At 49.1% G+C, this 27,345-nt stretch overlaps 3 protein-coding genes and 1 long non-coding RNA gene across 5 annotated transcripts in view; 1 reads left to right on the forward strand and 3 right to left on the reverse strand.

Moving 5' to 3' along the window:
• Window positions 1-402, reverse strand: part of LOC114603026 (uncharacterized) — a 33,978-nt gene extending 33,576 nt beyond the window's left edge. For both annotated transcript variants that reach the window (XM_077932446.1, XM_077932445.1), the window contains exon 1: window positions 175-402. In XM_077932446.1, the coding sequence (XP_077788572.1) occupies window positions 175-387 (213 nt within the window). In that variant the 5' untranslated portion in view covers window positions 388-402. The remainder of the gene's footprint in view (window positions 1-174) is intronic.
• On the forward strand, window positions 331-3,239 carry LOC144328531 (uncharacterized). Its single transcript, XR_013393795.1, has 2 exons — window positions 331-1,938; window positions 2,045-3,239. It is a non-coding gene; the product is annotated as an uncharacterized LOC144328531 (long non-coding RNA).
• Window positions 2,318-26,258, reverse strand: LOC114603025 (uncharacterized). Its single transcript, XM_077932451.1, is given in 7 exon segments — window positions 2,318-4,575; window positions 16,918-19,100; window positions 19,594-19,720; window positions 21,526-21,608; window positions 21,852-21,933; window positions 22,115-22,705; window positions 25,807-26,258. Coding segments are annotated over 6 exon segments (4,248 nt in total). The 5' UTR covers window positions 22,529-22,705; window positions 25,807-26,258; the 3' UTR covers window positions 2,318-3,216.
• Window positions 8,218-13,161, reverse strand: LOC114603034 (uncharacterized). Its single transcript, XM_077932450.1, has 4 exons — window positions 12,943-13,161; window positions 10,836-11,128; window positions 9,716-9,842; window positions 8,218-8,913 (listed from the first exon to the last, which is right to left on the reverse strand). Exons 2-4 carry the CDS (start codon window positions 11,046-11,048, stop codon window positions 8,846-8,848), a joined length of 408 nt encoding a protein of 135 aa, XP_077788576.1. The 5' UTR covers window positions 11,049-11,128; window positions 12,943-13,161; the 3' UTR covers window positions 8,218-8,845.
• Window positions 26,259-27,345: the final 1,087 nt, after the last annotated feature.

Here is a 27,345-nt window from a genome sequence, read left to right on the forward strand (position 1 = left end):
TTTTAACCCTTGCAAGGCGGAGCACTTCAGACTCACATCCTCTCTATTCCGGAGCCCGGGAGGAGCCTCGTACTTTGCAGACGCGTCGAGGCGCCTTATTTGCGGAGACCGAAATGAATCCCAAGGGGGCGGGAGACCCAGGACGCCCAAAGGGGGGAGAGAAAGGAGACTCACCGGATCCCCGAAGGCGCCCCCGAGGCAGCACTCGCGGAGCAGAGACGCAACAGGCACCCCCTTGCAGGAAGGGAGGGGGAGGAAGGGTCTTTGGCTTCTGGGGGGCCTGGCCCTCTTTATTCCCAGTCCTCTCTCGGAATCCAGCCCAGTTCCTTTGAACCCTGGGCGAGCCGGGCTCCTCCCCCTCCCTCTGCAAAGCGGGAGCCCCGGCATCGCAGCCCCCGGGGGGGCGTATTTGCATCCCTCCCACCATCACCAAAGCGTCACGAACTCGTCACAAAAGAGGAGTCATCCCAGCTCCCTCCCCCCCCCCCGCCAGTCATCCAGCTCCCTCCGCCTTGGACGGAGCTGCTTCCCCAAAGAGCAGGAACGGGATTCACACCTCCTCCCAGTCGCGAGGCCTTCCTGCGCTTCTCCTCTGGAAGGATCCGGATTACTGCCTGGGGTATGGGCTGCCTCCTGGGGCGAAGCTGGATTCCCGCTAAGGGAGGGGCAAAGGACCTTCTGCTGGAGGGAGGGAGGGGAGCCCTGGATCGCCCTGTCTTTCTGTCTTGCAAGAAACAAGGAAACAGGAGGATGCGTTGTATCCGCTGTTGCTACATTTTGTAGCGCGCTTACACCTCCTCCCAGTCGCGAGGCTTTCCTGCGCTTCTCCTCTGGAAGGATCCGGATTCACTTCTGCATCCCGAGGGGTTTCTGCCTGGGGTGTGGGCTGCCTCCTGGGGCGAAGCTGGATTCCCCCCTAAGGCAAAGGACCTTCTGCTTGAGGGAGGGCAGCCCTGGATTCCTGTTTCTGTCTTGAATCTGCAGAGGAAACATTGTATCCGCTCTTGCTACATTTTGTAGCGCGCTTCTTCCCCGCTTTCTGCTCTCCGTTTCTTGCGCTCTCCTGGCGGATCGCGCGCTCCAGAGACGGGGCTGCTGCTTCCTGACTTCGGATTGGCTGCCTGTCACCTTTGGACGATGCCCATTGGTCAGCGATGGTTCTCTGAGAAATCCTGGTGTTTCATTGAGGGGTTTCGGGACTCCATTGAAGGGTTTACAAGCCTCTTGGCTGCAGATCACTAGGAGGGGAGTTTATAGGTGGAGGGGGCCGCTCAGGCTCGTCGTCCTGCGTGGGTGAAAGGGATTTGGGGTGTTTGGATGGCCTCTTAGTCCCCGGCTCTACCAACAGCTCGAGGGGTGAAAGGCCCGGAGGGGTCGCCTGAGGTCCCCCCCCCTCCGCCACAACAAGGCTGCTTTGTTGTCCTGCAAGGGCCCAGGAGTGTCTCTGCTCCTCCTTTATTTCAACCCCTCATCCCCAGGGGCCTGAGCAGGGGATCCCACCCCCTACCCCCTAGCAATGGAACGGGTTTCAGATATATATCTGATACAAAAGTATCCAGCTTGCCTGTGGGGCAGGTGGGGGAACATAATGGAACCCTCTTGCAGGCCCCACGGCCTCCTCCGGGGAAGGGGTCCTGGTGTTCTGGGACTCCCAGCTGCTCTCTTGTGAGTACGCAGTCTAGCAGAGTAAAAGCAGCGCAGACGGAGGAGAGGAGGTATCTGGCCATACCAACTTTATTTCTACTAATTACAGATTAAAGAACGGAACACGTATGAGAGGAGCAGCTCTCATACAGACATCCTGTCTCGTCGCAGAAAGAAAAAGTGCAATAGCACCAGAGACGGAATTCACACAGACTGGATTCCTTCCTCACAGAACAGAAAGGAAAAAAGAATCAGATGGTCCTTGCAATGGGAGGAGTGAAATGCTAATAGAATGTGTGTATTGTAGCATATCTGATGTTGTCTTCTGCTTATAAATATGTTACTGCCAGAAAGTTCTTTCTGAAGTTTAATAGGAATCTCCATTCCTGTTATCTTGAAGCCGTTGGTTCGGATCCCACCCTCCAGAGCAGGAGAAAAGAAGGAGCCCCACCAATTTGCAGCTTGGAGGCGCTGGAAGAGGAAGCTCTGTGAACCTCTCTACCCATGATGTGAACCACCCTGGCATCTTCAGATCAAGGGCACTGCACAAATTTAATAGCAACAGAAATAATAAAGTACGTTACCTGCTTGTGTGGTAAGAATTTGCTTCTACGCCAGCAGTTTGTTACACATGTAAGGGAACATCCAAAATAAAAACACGGGACCAAGGCAATGAGAGCAAACTCAGAGTCCTGCAGGGACCCAGTTTATTCAAACTATTGCAATAGGACAGCCTTGCTATCCAGTTCTTCAGCAGAAGGGCTGGTTCGAAAAGGCTGCCAGGAGGCATATTAGAAGAAAGCTTATATACACAGCACACAAAGACTCATAAAATGCCACAACACTCTTCCACTTGCATCAAGAAACATCTCAGGTCATGAGATGCGTGGCTCAATGTGGATATCGACTCCTCTGAAATTACCTTGGGGTGTCCCAGAGTGCCCAGGTCATTTGGGTCTCATATGTTTCACTTTGACACCATGTCCATGGCAACCAGGACTTCCATGGGACTGTTGATTTTCCTATCCCCTATCTTACTTTCCTGTTCCAAACATGTCAAAGACCTTTGAGGAGAGGTGTGAGTTCTCACACGGATGCTAGCTCAACACAGATCTCTCTCCCAAAACATCATCTCCCCTTCTAGGGTCTGATAAGGATGGAAGCGGTAGGAAACTTACACAGGACAACTTTACAGGAGGGTGGAATGAGGGTTACAAAATGCAGGCATACAAAAATCAAGCCTAATGCATCCTATCTAAAAGGCTGGATGCAATTAATACTAGGACACTTTGACCAAAATCAAAATCTATAATATCTAATTTTCAATCAACTATCACAATTTTTACACCAAGTCCTTCCAAGAAAAGATCAACATTGACAGCAAACTCATCAGTGTCACCCAATCTCTCTTATCCCTCTCTAAAGGCATGACGTGAAGAAGGAATTCAACACCTTGGCGAAGGACTTTCAAGTCACAGTTCTGGGTATGTAGTAGGAATTACTATGGGGCACCAGATGTGGCAAAGAACCCAGCTGCAACCATTACCTCATATGAACTAAAGTCTCCTAAAATTAAATCTGTATACAGCCACTACTGTCGTTTGTCCCCAATGTGAGTTCTTTGATGGCAAACAAGACGGGCCCTGTGGCTGAAACTCCACACTCCAAGCACTGATAAGGTTACTCCCTTGTATGAATTCTTTGATGGGAAGTGAGTTTGCTGCTCGTATTGAAGCTGCTTCCACATTCCAAACATTTATAGGGTTTCTCCCCTGTATGAATTCTGTGATGGGTTGTGAGACTGGTGCTCCGGGTGAATCTCTTTCCACATTCCAAGCACTGATATGGCTTCTCCCCTGTATGAATTCTTTGATGGACACTTAGCTGGTAGCTGTGACTGAAGCTATTTCCACATTCAAAGCACTGATACGGTTTCTCCCCTGTATGAATTCTTTGATGGGAAGTGAAACTGTCCTTTCGACTGAAGCTCTTTCCACATTCCAAGCACTGATAGGGTTTCTCTGCTGTATGAATTATTCTATGGGAAGTGAGATTGCTGCTCTTAATGAAGCTCTTTCCACATTCCAAACATTTATAGGGTTTCTCCCCTGTATGAATTCTCTGATGGTCAGTAAGCTGCCTTCTGAGAATAAATCTGTTTCCACATTCCAAGCACTGATATGGTTTCTCCCCAGTATGAATTCTCTGATGGGAAGTGAAACTCTCTCTTCGACTGAAGGTCTTGTCACATTCTTGGCACTGATAGGGTTTCTCTGTTGTATGAATTATTTGATGGGACATAAGATGGCCTTTTTGAACGAAGCTCTTTCCACACTCCCAGCACTGATAAGGTTTCTCCCCTGTATGACTTCTCTGATGGACAGTGAAACTCTCCTTTGTTCTGAAGCTCTTGTCACATTCTTGGCAGTGATAGGGTTTCTCCCCTGTATGAATTCTTTGGTGGGAAGTGAAACTGTCCTTTTTTCTGAAGCTCTGCCCACAATCTTGGCACTGATAAGGTTTTTCCATTGTATGAATTCTCTGATGGACAGTGACCTTGTATCTCTGACGGAACCTCTTTCCACATTCCACGCACTGATAGGGTTTCTCCCCTGTATGAATTCTTTGATGAGTCCTGAGCTGGGAGCTCTGAGTGAATGTCTTATCACATTCCAAGCACTGATATGGCTTCTCCCCTGTATGAATATTTTGATGGACACTTAGTTGGTGGCTGTGACTGAAGCTCTTTCCACACTCCAAGCACTGATAGGGTTTCTCTCCTGTATGAATTCTTTGATGGGAAGTGAGATTGCTGCTCTTATTGAAGCTCTTTCCACATTCCAAACATTTATAGGGTTTCTCCCCTGTATGAATAAGTTGATGAACAGTAAGCTGGCCTCGGTGACGAAAGCTCTTTCCACATTCCAAGCACTGATGGGGTTTCTTCTCAAGGGGATTTATTTGATGGGAAGTGGAATGGGAGCTCTGACTGAAGCCCTCTCCACAGTCTGAATCCTGATATGGCTCCTCCACTGTGTGGATTTCGTTGTGGTCTCCCTCGTTCTTCATCTCCAATTCATCACCACCTGCAACTAATTGGCAAACAGATTAGAGCCTCAGGAATAATAATAATAATACAGTGGTGCCTCGCAAGACGAAAATAATCCGTTCCGCGATTCTCTTCGTCTAGCGGTTTTTTCGTCTTGCGAAGCAACCCTATTAGCGCCTTAGCGGATTAGCGCTATTAGCGGTTTAGCGGCTATTAAAGGCTTAGCGGCTTAGAAAAAGGGGGGAAAGCGCGGGGGGGGGGGGGAAATTGCAAGACTTGCAAGACGTTTTTGTCTTGCAAAGCAAGCCCATAGGGAAAATCGTCTTATGAAGCAACTCAAAAACGGAAAACCCTTTCGTCTAGCGGGTTTTCCGTCTTGCGAGGCATTCGTCTTGCGGGGCACCACTGTAATAATAATAATAATAATAATAATAATAATAATAATAATAATTTATTTATACCCCAGCCACTCTGGGTGGCTTCCAACAAAGATTAAAAATACATTAAAATGTGATACATTAGAAAATTTCCCTAAACAGTGCTGCCTTCAGATGTCTTCTAAATGTCACATAGTTGTTTATCTCCTTGACATTTGATGGGAGGGTGTTCCACAGGGCGGGCTTATCACAGCGAAGGAACCACCAGCAGGCCCTGGGCACTGGACTTCAGTATCCGGGCAGAACGATGGGGGTGGAGACACTCCTTCAGGTAAACTGGGCTTAGGTCATTTAAGGCTTTCAAGGTCAGCACCAGCACTTTGAGTTGTGCTCGGAAACATACTGGGAGCCAATGTAGGCCTTTCAGGACCGGTGTTATGTGGTCTCAGCGGCCGCCCCCAGTCACCAGTCTGGCTGCTGCATTCTGGATTAATTGCAGTTTCTGGGTCACCTTCAAAGGTTGCCCCACGGAGAACGCATAGCAGTAGTCCAAGCGGGAGATAACCAGAGCATGCACCACTCTGGCAAGACAGTCTGCGGTCAGGGAGGGTCTCATCCTGTGTACCAGATGGAGCTGGTAGACAGCTAGCCTGGACACAGAATTGACCTTGACCTCCATGGACAGCTGTAAGTCCAAAATGACTCCCAGGTGGCGCACCTGGTCCTTCAGGGGCACAGTTACCCCATTCAGGACCAGGGAGTCCTCCACACCTGCCCGCCCCCTGTCCCCCAAGAATAGTACTTCTGTCTTGTCAGGATTCAACCTCAATCTATTAGTCACCATCCATCCTCCAACTGCCTCCAACACTCACACAGGACCTTCACCGCCTTCACTGGTTCTGATTTAAAAGAGAGGTAGAAATGGGTGCCATCTGCATACTGATGGACACCCAGCCCAAACCCCCTGATGATCTCTCCCAGTGGCTGCATGTAGATGTTGAAAAGCATGGGGGAGAGGGCAGAACCCTGAGGGACCCCACATGTGAGAGCTCAGGGGTCTGAACACTCATCAAACCCCCCCCCCCTTTCTGGACACAGCCTAGGAGGAAGGAGTAGAACTACTGTATGCCAGTGCCCCCAGCCGCTCAACACGGTCCAGAAGGATGCTAAGGTCGATGGTGTCAAAGGCCACTGTGAGATCCAGCAGAACTAGGGAACTGCTTTCATCTTTGTCCCTAGCCCACCGGAGATCATCAATCAGCACACCCAAGGCAGTCCCAGTCCCATGATGAGGCCTGAATCCCGAATGGAAGGGATCAAAATGGTCCGCATCCTCCAGGCGTGCCTGGAGTTGTTCAGCAACCACTCGCTCAATCACCTTGCCCAAGAATGGAAGATTTGAGACTGGGCGATAGTTTGCGATATTGGGCGGATCTAAAGATTTTTTTTAAGAAGCGGTTTAATGATCGCCTCTTTCAGTGGGTCTGGGAAGGCTCCCTCACAGAGGGAAGCATTTACCACCCCACAGAGCCCATCGCCCAGCCCTTCCCGGCTTGCTTTTATCAGCCAGAATGGACAAGGATCAAGAAGACAGGTGGTTGGTTTCACTCGTCCAAGCAGCCTGTCCACATCTTCAGAGGTAACTGATTGAAATTGATTCCATGCAATTCGACCCGACAGGACTCTAGCACTCTCCCGCCTTGGCCCTGCTCCCACAATGGTGTCTACCTCCTTCCAAATCTGAGCGACTTTATTTGCAAAAAACTTTGCAAAATCATTGCAGGAGATCTTGGGGTCTTTACAAGGCTCTGATGGTAAAGGTGGTTCTGTTAAATTGCAAACCACCTGAAAGAGTTTCCTGCTGCTATTTTCTGCAGATGCAATAGAGGCGGTGAAGAAAGTCTTCCTCGCCATAACTATCACCACTTGATAGGCTTGACATTGAGCTCTAACCCGTGTCCGGTCCAATTCAGAATGGATTTTCTGCCACCGGCGCTCTAGCCGTCTCAGATATCGTTTCCTCACCCTCAGCTCTGGAGAAAACCACAGGGCCGTCCGGGCTCCATGCAATCGGAGAGGGCACTTCGGAGCCAGACAGTGATAGCCCTAGTTAACTCCACATTCCAGTGGGCCACCAGGGAATCAGCTGAAGGCCATCAACATGGGAAACCATTTGGATCCATTAAGTGGCGGGGGCGGACCATCTGAATCGGTCCCACCTCCCTGCAGAGGTGAATGGTCGCAGAGATGTCCAGTTGCACCAGGAAGTGATCTGACCACGGCACTTCAGTTGTTTCACTTTTAGCTAGTGTCAGATCACCCACGTCACTAGAGGTGAACACCAGGTCTAAGGCATGTCTGTGGCTATGGGTTGGACCAAACTCATTCAGGGACAACCCCATGGAGGCCATGCTTTTCACGACGTCCCAAGCAGCCCCTTGTAAGGTCGTGTCGGCGTGGATGTTAAAATCCCCCAGGACAACCAAGCTAGATGTCTCCAGGAGAACATCCACCACGACCTGAAGCAGCTCGGGCAGGGAATCCTTGGTGCAGCGGGGAGGTTGGTACACCAAAAGGAATCCTGTACTGCCCCTACCGCCCAACTTCCAGAACATGCACTCAGAGAACTGGGTCTTCCCAATAGGACACCTGGTGCAAACTAATGACTTCCTAAAAATCACTGCAACCCCCCCTCCCCGCCCACATGACCTGGGTTGCTGTGCAAAAGAGAAACCTGGTGGACAAGCAGCGGCAAGGACAGGCCCATCTGCTTCATCCAACCAAGTCTCTGTTACACATGCCGGTCAAGTCCTCCATCCACAATTAGGTCATGGATGGCAGTGGTCTTATGAATCATTGACCTGGCATTGCACAGCAGCACCTTCAGGTCATGTGGGTTTCCCTTGTTGATTCCAGAATCCATCCAGTCAAGACCAGACCTGGAGGCAGAGATAATCTTCAAACAATAACTAAGCCTGCTTCCTCGGTAATGACATGTTCTGGTCTTAGCATAACTCCTCCTCCTGCACCCCCCCCTCCCCGTGGAACTTGCCCCAGCCATTCTGTTGGATGGGGCCCACTCCCAGGCAGCCCTGATCCCGCCCCTTAAAAACAAAACACAAACTATACAACAACCAATAAAACAAAACAAAACAAAACAAAACAACGTTATACCTAAATGAATCCCCAACCAGATATCCTTTTAGAAGACATCTGAAGGCAGCCTTGTTTAGGGAAGCTTTTAATGTTTGATGGACTACTGTATTTTCAAATTTGTTGGAAGCTGCCCAGAGCAGCTGGGGAAACCCAGCCAGATGGGCGGGGTATAAATAATATGTTGTTGTTGTTGTTGTTGTTGTTGTTATCCATTCCACCCCCCAACAGAGCAAGGGGGGGGGGGGAGAAGAGGAAAAATAACATGCCACTGACTGCTTAAGGACATTTTAAAACACATTAGATTAGACACTTGGAACAGGGAAGCAATAGCAGAAGAACTCCACCCTCCCCCAAGAATTTCTTCCAGTGAGTCCAGCCCCACCCTCTGGGCACTGCAGCAGGAGTCCTTTTGTAGCTGAGAATGGGCGGGCCTGGCCCCCGTCCCCCAGGCCAGTTGGAAAAGGCCTTGGAGGGGAGCAGGCCCTGCAGTCCTCGCCACAGCCGATGGTCCCAAATTAGGGAGCAGTGCTGATTAATGCTTGTGACAGGGAAAGAACTGAAGGGAGCTAGATGTGAGGTCTTCCTCCAGGGTTCACTGCTGGGGGTTCGAAAAGCCTGGTTATTTTCTGGGACGGATTTTCTTTGGCCCAATCATGGGATCTGTGCCATCTCCAATGTCACTCGTCTCTTTAGTCAGCCAAGGACAGAAAGAAGAACAGAAACAAAACATCTGACAGAAGCCACTTCAACTTCCTGAATCACTTTGAAGATACATTTAAGAAGGCCTGGGCAGTTTAGAGGAGCCTGAAAAAATATGGATGGGGGGGGGGGTTATCTGCCCTGGAGTAACTTCATCTGAGCAATTTCCCCCCTGCTCAGCGCCTTGCACCTCTGGCGGCCCTGCCCCTATGAGGGGATGAGGGGCTGCTGATGGATGGAGGCTGAGGGGGAAGGAGAGTGGTCAGCGCTCCTCCTCCTCCTGTGCATCTGGCCAGATGCTTCCCAGCCCTGCTGGAGCCATGGCTGCTTTCCTGAGGCCCTTCCTCTGCTTCTGCCCCCATGAAGGGGCTCTGATGGGAGGATGTGGGGGCTGCAGACAGGCCAGCCCTTCAAGAGCAAAAGGGGGCCAGGCATAATAATAATAATAATAATAATAATAATAATAATAATAATAATAATAATAATAATTTATTTGTACCCCCAGCCACTCTGGGCGGCTTCCAACAAAGATAAAAAATACACTAAAATTATTATTATTATTACTCTGCCCACCTGGCTGGGTTTCATGCTTTGAAAAGGCAGGACCGGAGGAAGAATATTCACAGGGAAAGCAGTCAACAGTCTTCCATCTAAGGCTGGCTGTGGGAGTGTTAGCATCCCAGGTGCTGCAGGTGCTGCTATTGAGCCCCATCGAAAAATCAGAGGTTCCTCCCATAGAGAGATGTCTTGAATTACAAAGCAGATAGGATGATCCAAGAGGAAGCCTTACCAAGAGAGTCCAAGATCCGACGATTTTCCTCCATGACTTCCTTATGCAGAGCTCTCTGGTCAGGATCCAGCAACGCCCACTCCTCGTCTGTGAAATGGACAGCTACATCTTCAAAGCACACTGGACCCTAAAAGAAAAAGGTTGTCCTCTTAGACCAAAGAAAGGTGAACTGTTACACTTTGTTGTCTTCTGCCTCTTAATTGATGTCCTGTTTTAATGGGAATCTTTTTCTGCGCATTTTATGGATGCATATTTTGTTGTGCTAATGAATTATTCATTGTGTACAGTGGTGACTCTGGTTGCGAACAGGATTCGTTCCAGAGGCCGTTTGCAACCGGAAACTACTGCCACCCGAAGTGCCTGCTCTGCGCATGTGTGCGGGGCGGTCTATCGCTTCTGTGCATGTGTGAGCAGCGAAAAACCACTTCTGCGCATGCGCAACTGGAGAAACCCGGAAGTAACCCGGTCTGGTACTTCCGGTTTTCCGCGTTCGTAACCGGAAGGTTACATAACCTGATGGCAACGTAGCCAAAGGCACCACTGTATTTTAACGAGGGGCATTAAGAACCTGGTGCTTGTTGGTGTGTCTCCCCCTGAGTGCGGGAGTCCAATCTCACCCGTCTGGAGCTGAGAGCAGCACCCACCCCTCCAAACTTCAAACAAGACATACATTCGAAAACGCATGCACAACAAGAGACAGAACAAAGGGAACGGAAGTGATAGAAACTGTCTTCCGTTCTCACGCTTCCAAGCATGGAATGTAAACATAGGACATGTGATCTAACACTCACACATCCAGTGACGGGAGAAGGAAAATATTAACAGTGTTCTTCAAATCATTCTTCAGATCATGTGCACAAACATTCCCGTTTTCCACATGGAAGGATCCCCTTTCTTCTGTCCCTCTGTGCTGTTCGGGCCGGATGGGGAGGACCCTCCTGATGCCCTATAGACAACTTCAAAGTGCGCAGGGAAATGAGAGGGGGAAAGCCCCACTGTGGGACTGATGGGGTGAATCCTGGCCACTCTTTGGTATGGTGTGTGAACTGCTTAGAAGCCCATTCCTCTGTGTCCACCAGTCCATGACATCCTCTCTCCCCACATGGCCCCTTCCTCCTACCTGCTCTGGTTTGAGTCGGCTGCAAACCTCTCGGGGTCCTTTGGCCTCCTGGTAGCAGAACTGCCTCAACTGCTGGCTCTGCACCTCTGAGCAGAGGGTGTCCTCCTCACCCAGGATCTTCCTCACATTGTTTTCCCAGAATCCCCCACTGCTCCCCGTTTCCATGGCATGGCCTCTTCCTGCTTCAGGGCCAGCTGAGTCTTGCTCATCCATCTCTGTTCCCAGGAGATCGGAAGGAGTCCCCACGTCTTCTGCCAAGTTCTGCCTGTCCTAATGAGAGGTTTTGGCAAATCCTAAAAAAGCAAATACATTTTTCTGATATAAAATTGATACACAGTAAGGAGGAGAAAGGGGTTCCCTGGGCAAGCATGGAGAAGTATTTGCAGGAATCACAGGCCAGAGTTTCTTTTTTAAAAGAGAAAGAATGAAGTCAGAATTGACAAGTGAGTCATTTGTACCAAGTGTAGTTTGGACTCAAGGCAAGAGTGGGGGTCCCTCCCCCCCCCCCAAATGCCAGGGCACATTTCTTTCCAGCGTCTGTCTCCTTTTCCAGAACTTGGAATCTCCCCTGTTCTCAAGACAGACTACTGGGGTGGGGTCCCTGTTTCCTTTGTTCTGAGGGCCAGATCCTGACCTGACCAAAGGACAGCTCTCGAAAGCAGGAAAAGTAGGACTGCACTTCATTCTGTGATTGTACGTGGCTTTAAGTTATTTTCAGTATTGTGTTTTAATGTTGTAATCTTCCTTGGGAACTGAGGGTGAAAATGGGATGGCGATGATGATGATGGTGAAGGTGGTACATAGCTTAACCCCCCCAGCCCCATTTGCTTGGAGGTTCTTTGGCATCCAGCATGGTCCCTCAGGTGGCCTCGGAGACTGGCAGTGCCCACTTGAAGCTCCAGCCTTTGGCACAGAGAGGATGTGGCCATGGGGCTTCCTGCTCTGGATCCCAGGGGGTGGTTGCAAGTCCTCTCGGTGGAACTGCCCTGGAAGACGGCTCCGAAACCGGCCCCTAATGGATGGGCTCCCTCTTTTGATTTGTGCTGTATTTATCCCACCTTTTTCTCCAATCCATGGGTCTGCCCCTCCTCATTGAATATCCATTTATGTCTTTTAAATTCTACTGGATATTGATCCAGAGCAGAACTCTCGCATATAGTTAGCAGAGTAAAAACTCAAACACATTGCAGGATTCCCCCAAAATAGATCAGAGGCAATTATATATTTCATCCAGCAGAGCTTTACTGCTAGCCAAGGCAAAGGAGCATAATGGTCACAAATGCAACACATCCAGGATTGGCACTGTCCAGTTGCAGCAGAAGTGCAGAGTGTTTGAGGACCGGGACATTCGCAGGGAAGCCAAAATGCTTGTTTACAAAGCTATTGCACTACCAACCTTGCTGTATGCTTGTGAAACATGGACCACTTTTAAACCCCATCTCCAACTTCTCAAAAGATTCCATCAACGGTGTCTCCAAAATATTTTACACATCACTTGGGAAGACAGGAGAACTAATGCCAGTGTACTGGAAGAAGCAAAGATCACGAGTGTTGAAGCAATGATTCTTCAACATCAACTTCATTGGACTGGTCATGTCGGGTGGATGCCTGATGATCGTCTTCCAAAGCAACTACTCTATTCCAAACTTAAAAATGGAAAGCATAAAGCTGGTGATCAAAAGAGGTTCAAAGACTCTCTCAAGGCAAATCTTTAAGAAGTAGTATAAACACCGACAACTGGGAAACACTGGCCTGCGAGCGCCCCAGTTGAGGAACAGCCTTGACCAAAGGCTCGAACTCAGGACGCAGGGGGAAATGTGCTAAGAGGAAGGCACACTTGGCAAATCCACACCGTGATCGGCTCCAGCCCGGAAACCAATGTCCCCACTGTGGAAGGAGGTGTGGATCCAGAATTGGCCTCCACAGTCACTTACGGACTCACTGTTAAAACCGTGTTCGTGGAAGACCATCTTACTCGGCTACCAGGGATCGCCCAAGAAGAAGAATTTAATCTTCCCCCCCCCCGCCCCCATGCACCCTCCCCGGCAAACCTGGGACTTGCCCCCTTCTCCCCCTGCGCCCTATGGGGAAGAGAGAGGAGACTTACAAGATCCCAAAGGTGCCACCGACGCAGCTCCTGCAAAGGAGACGAAAACCTCCCCCTGGAAGAGAGGAAATCGGGGGGGGGGGGATATCCTCGGGAGGACCTCGTCCTCCCCCCTTATTTCCCGTCCTCTCTAGGAATGCAGCTCAGTTCCTTTTAACCCTTGCAAGGCGGAGCACTTCAGACTCACATCCTCTCTATTCCGGAGCCCGGGAGGAGCCTCGTACTTTGCAGACGCGTCGAGGCGCCTTATTTGCGGAGACCGAAATGAATCCCAAGGGGGCGGGAGACCCAGGACGCCCAAAGGGGGGAGAGAAAGGAGACTCACCGGATCCCCGAAGGCGCCCCCGAGGCAGCACTCGCGGAGCAGAGACGCAACAGGCACCCCCTTGCAGGAAGGGAGGGGGAGGAAGGGTCTTTGGCTTTAGTGTTGTTAGCCGCCCTGAGCCCGGCTTCGGCTGGGGAGGGCGGGATATAAATAAAATTTATGATGATGATGATTATTATTATTATTATTATTATTATTATTATTATTATTATTATTATTATTATGGGGGACGTGGGCCCCTTTATTCCCAGTCCTCTCTCGGAATCCAGCCCAGTTCCTTTGAACCCTGGGCTAGCCGGGCTCCTCCCCTCTTCCTCTGCAAAGCAGGAGCCCCGGGCATCGCAGCCCCCGGGGGGGTCGTATTTGCAAGGGGTGAAAGAGATTTTCTCACAATGCATCCCTCCCACCATCACTAAAACGTTGCGCCATGGTCACAAAAGAGGAGTGGTTGTCATGCAGAAAGGAGAAAGTGCCGCCCCCCCGCCCCTCATCCCAGCTCCCTCCGCCTTGGAAGGAGCTGCTTCCCCAAAGAGCAGGAACGGGATTCACACCTCCTCCCAGTCGCGAGGCCTTCCTGCGCTTCTCCTCTGGAAGGATCCGGATTCACTTCTGCATCCCGAGGGGTTTCTGCCTGGGGTGTGGGCTGCCTCCTGGGGCGAAGCTGGATTCCCCCTAAGGGCAAAGGACCTTTTGCTTGAGGGAGGGGAGCCCTGGATCGCCCTCTGTTTCTGTCTTGCAAGAAACAAGGAAACAGGAGGAAACATTGTATCCGCTGTTGCTACATTTTGCAGCGCGCTTCTTCCCCGCTTTCTGCTCTCCGTTTCTTGCGCTCTCCTGGCGGATCGCGCGCTCCAGAGACGGGGCTGCTGCTTCCTGACTTCGGATTGGCTGCCTGTCACCTTTGGACGATGCCCATTGGTCAGCGATGGTTCTTTGAGAAATCCTGATGTTTCATTGAGGGGTTTCGGGACTCCATTGAAGGGTTTACAAGCCTCTTGGCTGCAGATCACTAGGAGGGGAGTTTATAGGTGGAGGGGGCCGCTCAGGCTCGTCGTCCTGCGTGGGTGAAAGGGATTTGGGGTGTTTGGATGGCCTCTTAGTCCCCGGCTCTACCAACAGCTCGAGGGGTGAAAGGCCCGGAGGGGTCGCCTGAGGTCTCTCTCACCCGACAAGGCTGCTTTGTTTGTTTGTTTAATTTTCAAATATATTTATTGAAACTTAACATATATACATGATAACCAAAATTCCTAATGATTCCCTCACATAAAATATAATATCTAAATTATAACAGTTGCATAATCATACACTAAATTATCAAAGGCAAAGCTGCTTTGTTGTCCTGCAAGGGGCCAGGAGTGTCTCTGCAAGGCCGTCCTCCGGGCGGTCCTTCTCCTCCTTTATTTCAACCCCTCATCCCCAGGGGCCTGAGCACTGGATCCCACCCCCTACCCCCTAGCAATGGAATGGGTTTCAGATATATATATGATACAAATGTATCCAGTTTGCCTGTGGGGCTGGTGGGGGAACGTTAGGGAACACTCTTGCAGACCCCACGGCCTCCTCCAGCACTGGAACAGGTACGCAGCGTTCCCGGGAAGGAGTCCTGGTGTTCTGGGACTCCCAACTGCTCTCTTGTGAGTACGCGGTCTACCAGAGTAAAAGCAGCGCAGACAGAGATGAGCAGGAGAAAAGAAGGAGCCCCACCAATTTCCAGCTTGGAGGCGCTGGAAGAGGAAGCACTGTGAACCTCTCTACTCATGATGTGACCCACCCTGGCATCCTCAGATCATAGAATCATAGAGTTGGAATAGACCACAAGGGCCATCGAGTCCAACCCCCTGCCAAGCAAAAAACACCATCAGAGCACTCCTGACATATGGCTGTCAAGCCTCTGCTTAAAGACCTCCAAAGACGGAGACTCCACCACACTCCTTGGCAGCAAATTCCACTGTCGAACAGCTCTTACTGTCAGGAAGTTCTTCCTAATGTTTAGGTGGAATCTTCTTTCTTGTAGTTTGGATCCATTGCTCTGTGTCCGCTTCTCTGGAGCAGCAGAAAACAACCTTTCTCCCTCCTCTATGTGACATCCTTTTATATATTTGAACATGGCTATCATATCACCCCTTAACCTCCTCAACGGTGCTCTAGAAATTTAATATCTATAGAAATAATAAATAAAGCTTGGGTAGTAAGAATTTGCTTCTACACCATCAGTTTGTTTCCCAGGTGAGGGAACACAAATATAAACACGGGACCAAGGGAATGAGAGCAATTCTGTTGGGACCCAGTTTATTCAAACTATTGCAATAGGATAGCCTTGCTAACCACTTGTTCAGCAGAGCAGCTAGTTCGAAAAGGCTTCCAGGAGGCACATTAGAAGAAGGCTTATATACACAGCACACAAAGACTCATAAAATGCCACAACACTCTTCCACTTGCATCAAGAAAGTTCTCAGATCATGGGACGTGTTGCTTAATGCGAATATCGACTCCCACAGTTCCCAGGCCATTTGTTAGGCTGTTAGGCTGCTGAATGAAAAGATAAAAACAGGGCAACTGACTTTCGGGTTTGGTGGGTGTGCATCAGTAAACGAGGGGAATTAAGACTAAGAGAGCTGAGTGGGGGGTGCTCGTGTAATCTCACTGTATATAAGTTGTACAAGTGACAACAAAGTATTTCTATTTCTATTGTATTTGGGTCTCATATGTCTCATTTCAACAACGTTCCTAGGCAACCAGGCTAAGGAAATGCTAGCTCAACACTTCTCCCTTTCTCTCTTTCCCAAAACATCACCTGCCCTTCTGGGGTCAGAAAAGGCTGCAAGCTGTAGGGAACTTACCGGTACACATCACAGCGTTACATAGTTCAGGAGGGTGGAATGAGGGTTACAAAATGCAGGCATACAAATCAAGACTAATACATTCTATCTAAAATGTTAAATGCAATTAACTAGGACACTTCAAACAAAATTAAAATCATTAATATCTAATTCAATCAACTATCTCAAATTTTACACCAACTCCTTCCAAGGAAAGCTCATAATGGACAGTAAATGTCACCCAATCTCTCTTATCCCTCTCCCCAGGCATGACATAAAGAAGGAATTCAACACCTTGGCGAAGGACTTTCAAGTCACAGTTCTGGGTACGTGGTAGGAATTACTATGGGGCACCAGTTGTAGATAGGTAGCTGTGTTGGTCTGCCATAGTCAAAATAAAAAAATTCCTTCCAGTAGAACCTTAAAGACCAACTAAGTTAGTTCTTGGTATGAGCTTTCATGTGCATGCACACTTCTTCAGATACACTGAAACAGAAGTTGCCAGATCCTTCTATATAGTGAGAAGGTGGGGAGGGGTATTACTCAGAAGGGTGGTGGGAATGGGAGATTGGCAGGTGGCTGAGATGAGCCTGTTGACGACTCTTAACGACTGTAATAGGTCTTACAGGAAAAGGCAAGGGGTGAGAAGGTGAGAAATGGCTTAGTCATGTATGGGGCACCAGATGTGGTAAAGAACCCAGCTGCAACCATTACCTCATACGAACTAAAGTCTCCTCCAATTAAATCTGTACACAGCCACTACTGTAGTTCGCTCCCACTGTGAGTTCTTTGATGGGAAGCAAGACTGTGGCTGAAAGTCTTTCCACACACTTGGCACTGAAATGGTCTCTCACTTTTGTGAATTCTTTGGTGGGAAGTGAGATGGCTGCTCTGACTGAAGCTCTTCCCACATTCCACACACTGATAGGGCTTTTCTCTTGAATGAATTCTTTGATGGGAAGCGAGAGATGCCGTCTGATTGAAGCTCTTTCCACATTCCAAGCACCGATATGGTTTCTCTCCTGTGTGAATTCTTTGATGGACAGTGAGCTGGTGATTGTCACTGAAACTCTTTCCACATTCCAAGCACTGATATGGTTTCTCCCCCGTATGAATTCTTTGATGGACAGTGAGCTGGCACTTGTGAATGAAGCTCTTTCCACATTCTGAACACTGATAGGGTTTCTTCCCAGTATGAATTCTCTCATGGACAGTGAGCTGGCGTTTGTGAACGAATCTCTTTCCACATTCCAAGCACTGATAGGGTTTCTCCCCTGTATGAATTCTCTGATGGGAAGTGAAACTGTCCTTTCTTCTGAAGCTCCTCCCACACTCTTGGCACTGATATGGTTTCTCCCCCGTATGAATTCTTTGATGGACAGTGAGCTGGCACTTGTGAATGAAGTTCTTTCCACATTCTGAACACTTATATGGTTTATCCCCTGTATGAATTCTTTGATGGACAGTGAGCTGGCCTTTGTGTATGAAGCTCTTTCCACATTCCAAGCACTGATGGGGTTTCTGCCCTGTGTGACTTATTTGATGGACAGTAAGCTGGCGTCTGTGAATGAAGCTCTTTCCACATTCCAAGCAGTGATAGGGTTTCTCTCCCGTATGAATTCTTTGATGGGCCATGAACTGGCCTTTGTGAAGGAAGCTCTTTCCACACTCCTGGCACTGGTAGGGTTTCTCCCCTGTATGAATTCTCCGATGGGAAGTGAAACTGTCCTTTTTTCTGAAGCTCCTCCCACACTCTTGGCACTGATAAGGTTTCTCTCCTGTATGAATTGTTTGATGGACAGTGAGCTGGCCTCTTCGAATGAAGCTCTTTCCACATTCCAAGCACTTATATTTTTTCTCCCCTGTATGAATTTTTTCATGGTCAGTGAGGTGGCTTCTGTGAATGAAGCTCTTTCCACATTCTGAACACTTATATGGCTTCTCCCCTGTATGAATTCTGTGATGGGTTGTGAGCATGTTGCTTTGACTGAAGCTCTTTCCACATTCCAAGCACTGATAAGGTTTCTCTCCTGTATGAATTCTTTGGTGGACAGTGAGCTGGCCTTTGTCTATGAAGCTCTTTCCACATTCCAAGCACTGATATGGCTTCTCCCCTGTATGAATTCTTTGATGGACAGTGAGCTGGCCTTTGTCTATGAAGCTCTTTCCACATTCCAAGCACTGATGGGGTTTCTGCCCTGTGTGAATTATTTGATGGACAGTAAGCTGGCGTCTGTGAATGAAGCTCTTTCCACATTCCAAGCACTGATAAGGTTTCTCTCCCGTATGAATTCTTTGATGGGCCATGAACTGGCCTTTGTGAATGAAGCTCTTTCCACATTCCAAGCAATGATAAGGTTTCTCTCCTGTATGAATTCTTTGGTGGGAAGTGAGAGTGCTGCTCTTATTGAAGCTTTTTCCACATTCCACGCACTGATATGGCTTCTCCCCTGTATGAATTCTTTGATGGGTTGTGAGACTGGTGCTGTGGGTGAAGCGCTTTCCACATTCGAAGCACTGATGGGGTTTCTGCCCTGTGTGAATTATTTGATGGACAGTAAGCTGGCGTCTGTGAATGAAGCTCTTTCCACATTCCAAGCACTGATAAGGTTTCTCTCCCGTATGAATTCTTTGATGGGCCATGAAATGGCCTTTTTGAATGAAGCTCTTTCCACATTCCAAGCATTGATAGGGTTTCTCCCCGGTATGAATTCTTTGGTGGGAAGTGAAACTGTCCTTTCGACTGAAGCTCTTTCCACATTCCAAGCATTGATAGGGTTTCTCCCCTGTATGATTTCTTTGATGGACAGTGAGACTGAAGCTGCGAAGGAAGCTCTTTCCACACTCCAAGCACTGATAGGGTTTCTTCCTGATGGGATTTATTTGATGGGAAGTGGAATGGGAACTCTGACTGCAGCTCTGTCCGCACTCTGAATATGGATATGGCTCCTCCACTGTGTGGATTTTGTTGTGGTCTCCCTTGTTCTTCATTTCCAATTCATCACCACCTGCAACTGAGAGAGAAATGGATTAGAGCCACAAATTATGGAGCAATGCTAAATAATGCTTGTGACCCAGGAAGAACTATAGGGAGTTAGATGTGAAGTCTTCCTACATAGTTTACTGTCTGCAATTCAAAAGGTCTGGCTCTTTTCTGGGATGGATTCTGTTTGGCCTAATCATGGAATCTGTGTCATCTCCAATGTCAACCTATCTTTGGTCAATCAAAAACACAAAGAAGCAAGAACAATAACAAGGAACCTAGGAAAAGCTACTTCTACATCCTAAATCACTCTGAAGCCTACATTGAAGAAGGCCTGGGCAGTTCAGACAGCCTGATCATGGTTTGAAAAGGCAGAACTGGAGGAAGAATATTCACAGGGAAAGCAGTCAATAGTCTTTCATCCAAGGCTTACTGTTGAGCCCCATCGAAATATCAGAGGTTCCTCCCATAGAGAGATGTGTTCAATTTCAAAGCAGATAGGATGATCCAATAGGAGGCCTTACCTAAAGAGTCCAAGATCCCACGATTCTCCTCCATGACTTCCTTATGGAGAGCTCTCTGGTCAGGATCCAGCAACGCCCACTCCTCGTCTGTGAAATGGACAGCTACATCTTCAAAGCACACTGGACCCTAAAAGAAAAAGGTTGTCCTCTTAGACAACATAAAGGTGATCTGTTACACTTTACTCTGTTATTTTCTGCCTCTTAACTGCTGTTCTTTTTTAATGGGTTTGTTTTGCTGCACATTTTAATTATGGATAAATATTTCAATGTGTCAATGGAATAATTCATTGTGTATTTTAATGTGAGCTATTAAGAACCTGGTGTTCTTCAAATCATTCTCTTTGTGCAAGCAATCCTATGCAAGGATCCCATTTCCCTGTGTGCTGTTCTGGGGGTCAGGCCCTCCCGATGCCCTAAGATCAAGTTCAAGAGGTGAATGGGGGAATGAGGAGGATGGGGGGGGAAGCCCCTTTGTGTGAATGATGGCGCTGGTTAGGTGTGCCCTGGCCATGGTTTGGTACAGTGTGAAAACGCTTAGAAGCCTGTTTTAACATTCAATCTAGAAATGAAACTGTAATGACTTATTAAAATGTGGGAATGTTCAGGGATGCAGGAGAGGATATATTGTCTGATTATAGCCTTTCCAACTTGTGTTAACAAGTTCACAATTTAGCAGAGTAACATTCCCCTTTTTAAACTCACAGAAGATGCGTTTGCTCAGGCTCACTAAAGGCTCTATAATAACTGTTCTGGTATTTTCCCCTTTTCCCCTCATAAAAGATAAGATGCGACACAGTGTTCTATAAAACCGTAAAAAGAGTTTACTCACATTCTGTTCACAATCGGATCCCAGAAGGCAGACTTAGCTTAGAAAAGTAACATATACCTGGAAACTATCTCATAAGGAGACAGTCCCTTTGTCCTCTCTTGCCAAGAGAGCATCTTTGGCTAAGCAGATGCTGCATCTTCGATGCATGTAGTCAAAGAAAGAGAGATGGCTGCCCTGCCCTGTGCTTTTGTTGTTACCTGCACAGGTGAGGCCATGCCCACCTTTAGTCACATGAGGAGGAAGTCTGTCGCAGCCCAGAAGGAAACAGGAAGTTTACCTGCTGGCTGGGCAAACATTCCTCCCCATGTGTAAACATGTTCACTCTAGGAATGTTGTACTTGACTGCTCTTCTGTTTCACATCCCACAAAACAATCCTAGCGACATTCAGAAGGTGCGTTAAGGGGACGCTGCTGTTCCTTATTCTCAGCACATAAACCTCCCTGAATAGAATTTCAGCCTTTGTTTAGGTCCTCTTTGAGGGAAGCCAGGAGGAGGAGAGAGATTTGTTCATGCTAGAGGCAGCCTGGTTGCCCCACCTCTCTGCCTACACAGAACGGGTGATTTTAACTCTTCATTAGAAAAAAATGGGATCTTTGTAGGATTGCCAGGCCTAATGACCTACTTTTCTCCGTAGGTCTTGCCATTAGGAGACAGCTGCAGAGACAAAAGGCCCCGATTTCTCCCAGCTAAGTCCCTTCCTTTACATAATACTCCGTAAGCAATCTGAGACTGCTCCTCCTGCTTCATGGCTCTCCGGGTTGTGGGAGACAAGCAGGGAGGAGAGCTTGTTGCAGGAGGATGGGGAGACCCCTTGCCTCTACACAAGCCAAACCCCTCCCTGCCTCTCTCCTCCCATCTCCTGCTTCCGCTTCTGCCTCTGAGTCTGGGCTGCTCTCTGCCACAGGCTCTCTCTGCTCACTAAGCCCTGTTGCCTCTCCAGCTTCTGACACCTCCTCCTCCCAGTCTCCTTCCTTTTCTCCCTCTGACCCCTCATCATCGTCCCACCACCCCTCCCCTGGCCCTGAGCCTTCATTCCTTGGCAGTTCCTCCTCCCACCATTCCTCTGTGTCTAACCAGTCCATGATAGCCTCCTTCCTCCTACCTGATCTGGTTTCCCAGCTGCTGCTTCTCCTCCGCCATCGTGAGGAGATGGTTGAGCAGGTCTGGCTGGCATCGTCCTGTCACCTGCGAGAGACAAAGGTCACGACTGCCTGCTTCTCTCAGAGGGGAAACTATAGATGGGCCTTCAAAAAAGTACCCCTTTAGGATGTTTATACCCATTTCCCATTTTAGTTGTGCAAAAACATATCTCCTTTTCTCTGAATTTTTCACCCCAAGTCTCTTCTCCAAAAGATGAAAAGTACTCACAGATTTCTTTCAAAATCTACAACATGTGACAAAATGGAGAAAAAACTCCTTCCTCCTTACCCAGTGGCCTCTCTCGGGTATCCAAGGGAGTCGGTTCTGCCTCAGAGAAATCCAGACCCATTTCTGCAAACAGTTCTTTCCCCTGAAAGAGCGAAAAGCATTCAAAACGGAGCATGAGGAGAAGGATTAGAAATGGAATGGCCCTTCCTTTTTTAATGGGTTTGCTTTCCAAAAAAAGGATGGGCAAATTAGTAGAGAACTGGGGGATACTCTCCCTCCTCTTTGGAGCCCCTTGGGAGTATCCAGAGGAAAGTCTCTCTCACCTGCTGCTCTGCCTGCTTCCTCTCCTCTGCCTGACTCAGGAGGAAACCTTCGGCCAGGGCCACCGCCTGGGAACTGGTCTCCGCTCCGCATTCCCTCACCCAATTCTCCATCTCCGCTGGAAGGACAGCCAGGAACTGCTCCAAGATCACCAGGTCCAACATCTGAGCTTTCGTGTGCCTTTCTGGCTTCAGCCACTGGTGGCAAAAGTGGTAGAGTTGGTTGCAAACCTCTCGGGGTCCTTTGGCCTCCTGGTAGCAGAACTGACTGAGCTGCTGGCTCTGCACCTCTGAGCAAGGGGTGTCCTCCTCACCCTGTTCCTTCTTCACGGAGTTTTCCCAGAATCCCCCACTACTCCCAGTTTCCAGGGCATGGCCTCTTCCTGCTTCAGGGCCAGCTGAGTCTTGCTCATCCATCTGGGCTCTCCGGAAATCTCCAAGAGATTGGAAGGAGCCCCTTGGTCCTCTGCCAAGTTCTGCCTGTCCTAAGGAGATGTGCCTGCTGTATTTTTTTCTATTAATTGCTTTATTTATTATTTTCCATATATATACAACACATAATTATCTTCATTTCAGTCAGTCCGATAAAGATATCTAGGTCCACCAAAAAAATAGAAAGAAAAAAGTATCAAAAAAATAGAAAAAGAAAAAGAAATTCAAATACAATTTTAACTATGTATTTTCTACACATACATTTTACCTCCCATTCTCTCCGTACTTCCCTTTATATTATATTAAATTTATTGCTATTATTTGTAAAAATTCTCTTTTCTATTTTGATATCATTTTCCTTTCTATATACAATTTACAGAAATCATTCAAAGGCAACTACCGTGTTTATATGACAACTATTTTTCAAGTAGCTCTTAAAATTATCCCACCCTAGAATGAACTCCTGTCTGGGTTTTTCTCTAATTCCTTCAGAAAGAGAGGCTAATTCCACATAGTCTGTAAGTTTGAGTAACCAGTTTTTTTCTGGTAGGAAGTTTGTCATTTTCCCAATATATTGCAATAGTCACCCTCGCGGCCGTGGTTACGTACAAAAAAAAATTCCTTAGACCCTTGGTGATATCTGTGCCTGTAATACTCAGAAGAAATGTTTCTGTTTTTTTAGGGAAATCGACCTTTAACATTATTTTTAGTTCTGAGTGAATGTCGTTCCAGAACTCTTTGATCTTCTGGCATGGCCACCATATATGAATCATGGTGCCTCCTGCTTCCCCAAATCTCCAACATACATCTGGTGTATTTTTATACATCTTGGAGAGTTTGTGCGGCGTCAGGTAACACCAGTATAACATTTTTTGCATATTTTCCCTTATGGAACAACAGGCGGTAAACCTCCAATTTACCTTCCACAAATTCCCCATTGGGACATCTGTATGGTGTGACCTAGATCTTGGGCCCATTTAATCATGGCCGACTTAGCCTCCTCCTCCTTGACTTCCCAGAAGGTCGGCGGTTCAAATCCCTGTGACGGGGTGAGCTCCCATTGCTCGGTCCCTGCTCCTGCCAACCTAGCAGTTCAAAAGCACCACAAAGTGCAAGTAGATAAATAGGTACCACTCCAGTGGGAAGGTAAACGGTGTTTCCGTGCGCTGCTCTGGTTCGCCAGAAGCGGCTTAGTCATGCTGGCCGCATGACCCGGAAGCTGCACTCCGGCACCCTCGGCCAATAAAGCGAGATGAGCGCCGCAACCCCAGAGTCGTCTGCGACTGGACCTAATGGTCAGGGGTCCCTTTGCCTTTACTTGAAGGAGAAGAGAAATGATCTCTGGGCAAGCGTGGGTGAGTCTTGCTTGGGACCAGGGCTGGACTGCACCACAACTCAGACTCTGAGCGACACCAAGTGAAGCTGCCTGGGTGCCAGGATAGCAGCTGGCATCTCCACCATCTGGGTATCATTGGATCTGGACTGTTTTCACACACTAATACCCCATCCTGTAGAATGCCATCAGCTATATTTTATTGGCGCATTCAGAATGAATTCCTGGAACCAAAATGCTTTTTCTGTGCACTCTGAGCAGGAGCAGCAAACAACATTATAGTGAATTGTTTTCACTTTGCCTACCCGACTGCCCTGTTCACGGTTGTGAAGAATATCCCTACGTCATGAATGGTCCATGTCACCATTAAGAAAGAGAGTTTGGAACAGGCCAATATATCTGTGGACTGCCCCTGGATCAAGGGACTTTTCTTCTTTAAGTTCTCAAAACTCTTAATCCAACTCAAGGTCATCTCACAGTCAGTCCATCATTTGAAAAATAAGACTTGAGAGCTGTCTTGCTCCAAAATGACAGCCTTGGCTTAAGGAGCCATTTGGCCCCTAGCTTATATATCTGGGTTTCTAACATTGCCTCCCTCTTCCCACTTTCCTGCTGCAGCTTCTGCCTCTGTCTGGACTGCTCTCTGCCACAGACTCTCCCCGCTCACTAAGCCCTGTTATCTCTTCAGCTTCAGACGCATTTTCCCAGTCTGCTCCCTCCCCTGGCCCACAGCCACCTTCCCTTGGGGGTCCCCCAGCTGGTTCCTCTCACTGTTCCTCTGTGTCCACCCAGTCCATGCAGCTCCCTCCTTGCATCATTTATTCTGTTACCACCAGGTTGCGCTCTGCTTTCCATTTGGTCTCCTGTTCTTACTGGGGCCAACCAGGGGCCTCTTCTGGGAAGCCCACCAGCAGGACTGAAGACCTAGGGCAACTCTCCCCTGCGCTTCCCAGCAGCTGGCCTTCAGAAGCATGGCTGCCTCTGACCGTGGAAGCAGAGCGTGACCATCATGGCTTGTACATTTCCAAGCACAATTCAAAGTGTTGGTGCTGATCTTTAAAACCCTCAATGGCCTCAAAGGCCCAGTAGACCTGAAGGAGCGTCTCCACCCCCATTGTTCTGCCCGGGACGCTGAGGTCCAGCTCCGAGGGCCTTCTGGCGGTTCCCTCCCTGCGAGAAGCAAAGCTACAGGGTACCAGGCAGAGGGCCTTCTCAGTGGTGGCGCCTGCCCTGTGGAACGCCCTCCCAGCAGATGTCAAGGAAAGAAACAACTATCTGACTTTTAGAAGACATCTGAAGGCAGCCCTGTTTAGGGAAGCTTTTAATGACTGATGTTTTAAAGTATTTTTACTTTAAAACATTTTAAAGTATTTTTAATCTTCTGTTGGAAGCCGCCCAGAATGGCTTCCCAGCCAGATGGGTGGGGCATAAACAATAATTTGTTGTTGTTGTTGTTGATGATAAATTGTTGTTGTTGTCAATAGCCCCTTGCTCCTCCCTGAATTGGCCTCATCCTCTTTGAAAACCCTCTTGCTTGGTGACCAGCCCTTCCTCCCGTGGCAGGGAGTTCCCTGGGTGGAAGGACTTTGTTTATTTGTTCACCATACAGACCAAGTTTCAGCGTCCAAAGGTTTCCATCTGGGTGCGACCTCGGTTAATAAATGTGACCCATTCCTCAATCCCACCGGGGTCCCTTTGCAGGCCCTTTTCTCCCTGGCTCAGTGACCCCTCCCCAAAGGAGCCAAGCAGGTCTCCATCCAAAGGAAGAGGAGAACTGCGGAGCTCCCGCCATCTCGCCCCCTCCCTGGCTTTGCAGAGAGGAAGGGGTGCAGAACCCTGACTTGGGGGTCCTCAACAGGCACCCCATGCACCCTTCCTTGCAGCCCTGGGACCCCCAATGCGCCCTATGGGGAAGAGAGAGGAGACGTACCAGATTCCAAAGGTGCCACCAGCGCAGCTCTTGCAGAGGAGACGAGATCCACCCCCTTTCAGGGAGAAAGCTGGGAAGGTGGGAAGGGCTTTCCTTCGGGAGGACCTCGGCCTCCCCTCCCCCCTTATTTCCTGGTCGTCTCTAGCAATGTGCAGCTCGGTTCCTTTTAACCCTTGCAAGGCTCACCTTCTCTTTTTATCTCAGGATCGCAGGAGGAGCCAGGCGCACTGCAGACACCCAGAGATAAAGCCAAACAGGGGCGGGTCAAGCGCGAGGCTCGAACATCTCAGCGTCGTGGGTTCGAGCCCCAGGTTGGGCAAAATAGTTCTACCTTGCGGGAGGTTGCACTGGGTGACCCTGGTGAGCCCTGGTAATAATAATAATTCACTATTTCTATGAGCCTCTTGTCTGGCCTTCTGAGCTGATCCTTTCCACCCATGCAAAGCGGAGCTCCCCAAACTTCCCTTCTCCCTCCCTCCCTGGAGTCCCATGCATTGCACACACCCAAGGGGTCTTATTTGGGGGACCATCTAGGCTGGCCTTCAGCTCTCCCAAAGCGGAGCCCCGGCAAGCAGGTGTGTGTCTCTGTGTTGGGGGCTCCATCCTCGCTCCGAGCCCCGCCGGGACAGGCACCTGTCAGGCTGCAAGCCTTGGCTGGCGTGGGGCTCTCCGGCCGAACCTCTTCGGGCCACGAGCGTGCCTCTGAGCACACGCAGAGTGCGCCTGCCTCGGAGCAGGCGGCAGCTCGGCCAGACCAGTCCCGCGCGCCCCCGCCACTCACCTGCCCCGCAGCAGCCTCCGGCGCGCGCGCCTCCGCCTGCCGACCCGTCCAGGTCCACGGAAGGAGCCCGGCTCGCCCAGCGGCAGGGACGCATGCGCGGCCGGGCCCGGCGCGCTCCCGACACCGCCGCGTGCACGGCGAGGCAGACCCTCCCGCGAAATCCTGGAAGAGACGCCCCTTCTGCGCATCCCCAGCCAGGTGGGACTCGAGCGCCTTCGGGGATGCGCTGCGTGAAGAGCGAAGGACGTCGGGAGAGCGCCTGCAGGATCAGGCCGGGGCTCGTCAGGTGCAGCGCCGCCAATGGGGAAGCAGCGAGCAGGATCCGAGCGCCAGAGCTCCTCTCCTCTCCCGGGGCTTCCAGAAACGGGTCTCCGGAAGCAGCGCCATCGCCCTCTTTAGGGAAGTTTTAAATGTCTGATGTTTTATTGTATTTTAGTATTCTGTTGTGAGCCGTGCAGAGTGGCTGGGGAAATAATAATAATAATAATAATAATAATAATAATAATAATAATAATAAATTTTTATTTATACCCCGCCCTCCCCTGCCAAGATCAGGCTCAGGGCACCTAACACTGAATATAAATACAGTAAAAACATTAAAAACAAAACAAAACAAAACAAAAGTTTATTAAAATGTCAGTTAGAATACAGCTTAAAAAGCAGCCTTGTTTTAGTGGAAGCCCATAGATCAAGGCCAGAAGGGGAGAAAACGCCAGATATTCACCAGGGCCAACTATCCCTGCTGGTCCTACATGGGC

Source organism: Podarcis muralis, chromosome 7 (genome assembly GCF_964188315.1).
Source record: "Podarcis muralis chromosome 7, rPodMur119.hap1.1, whole genome shotgun sequence".
Lineage (NCBI taxonomy): Eukaryota > Metazoa > Chordata > Lepidosauria > Squamata > Lacertidae > Podarcis > Podarcis muralis.

Coding starts and splice junctions, on each gene's coding strand:
- LOC114603034 (XM_077932450.1), bottom strand. CDS start 11,048: ATGGATGAGCAAGACTCAGCTGGCCCTGAAGCAGGAAGAGGCCATGCC. Junction 9,843..10,835: donor GCCGACTCAAACCAGAGCAG/GTAGGAGGAAGG, acceptor TTTTTCTTTTAG/GGTCCAGTGTGCTTTGAAGA. Junction 8,914..9,715: donor TCGGATCTTGGACTCTCTTG/GTAAGGCTTCCT, acceptor GGCTGACTAAAG/AGACGAGTGACATTGGAGAT.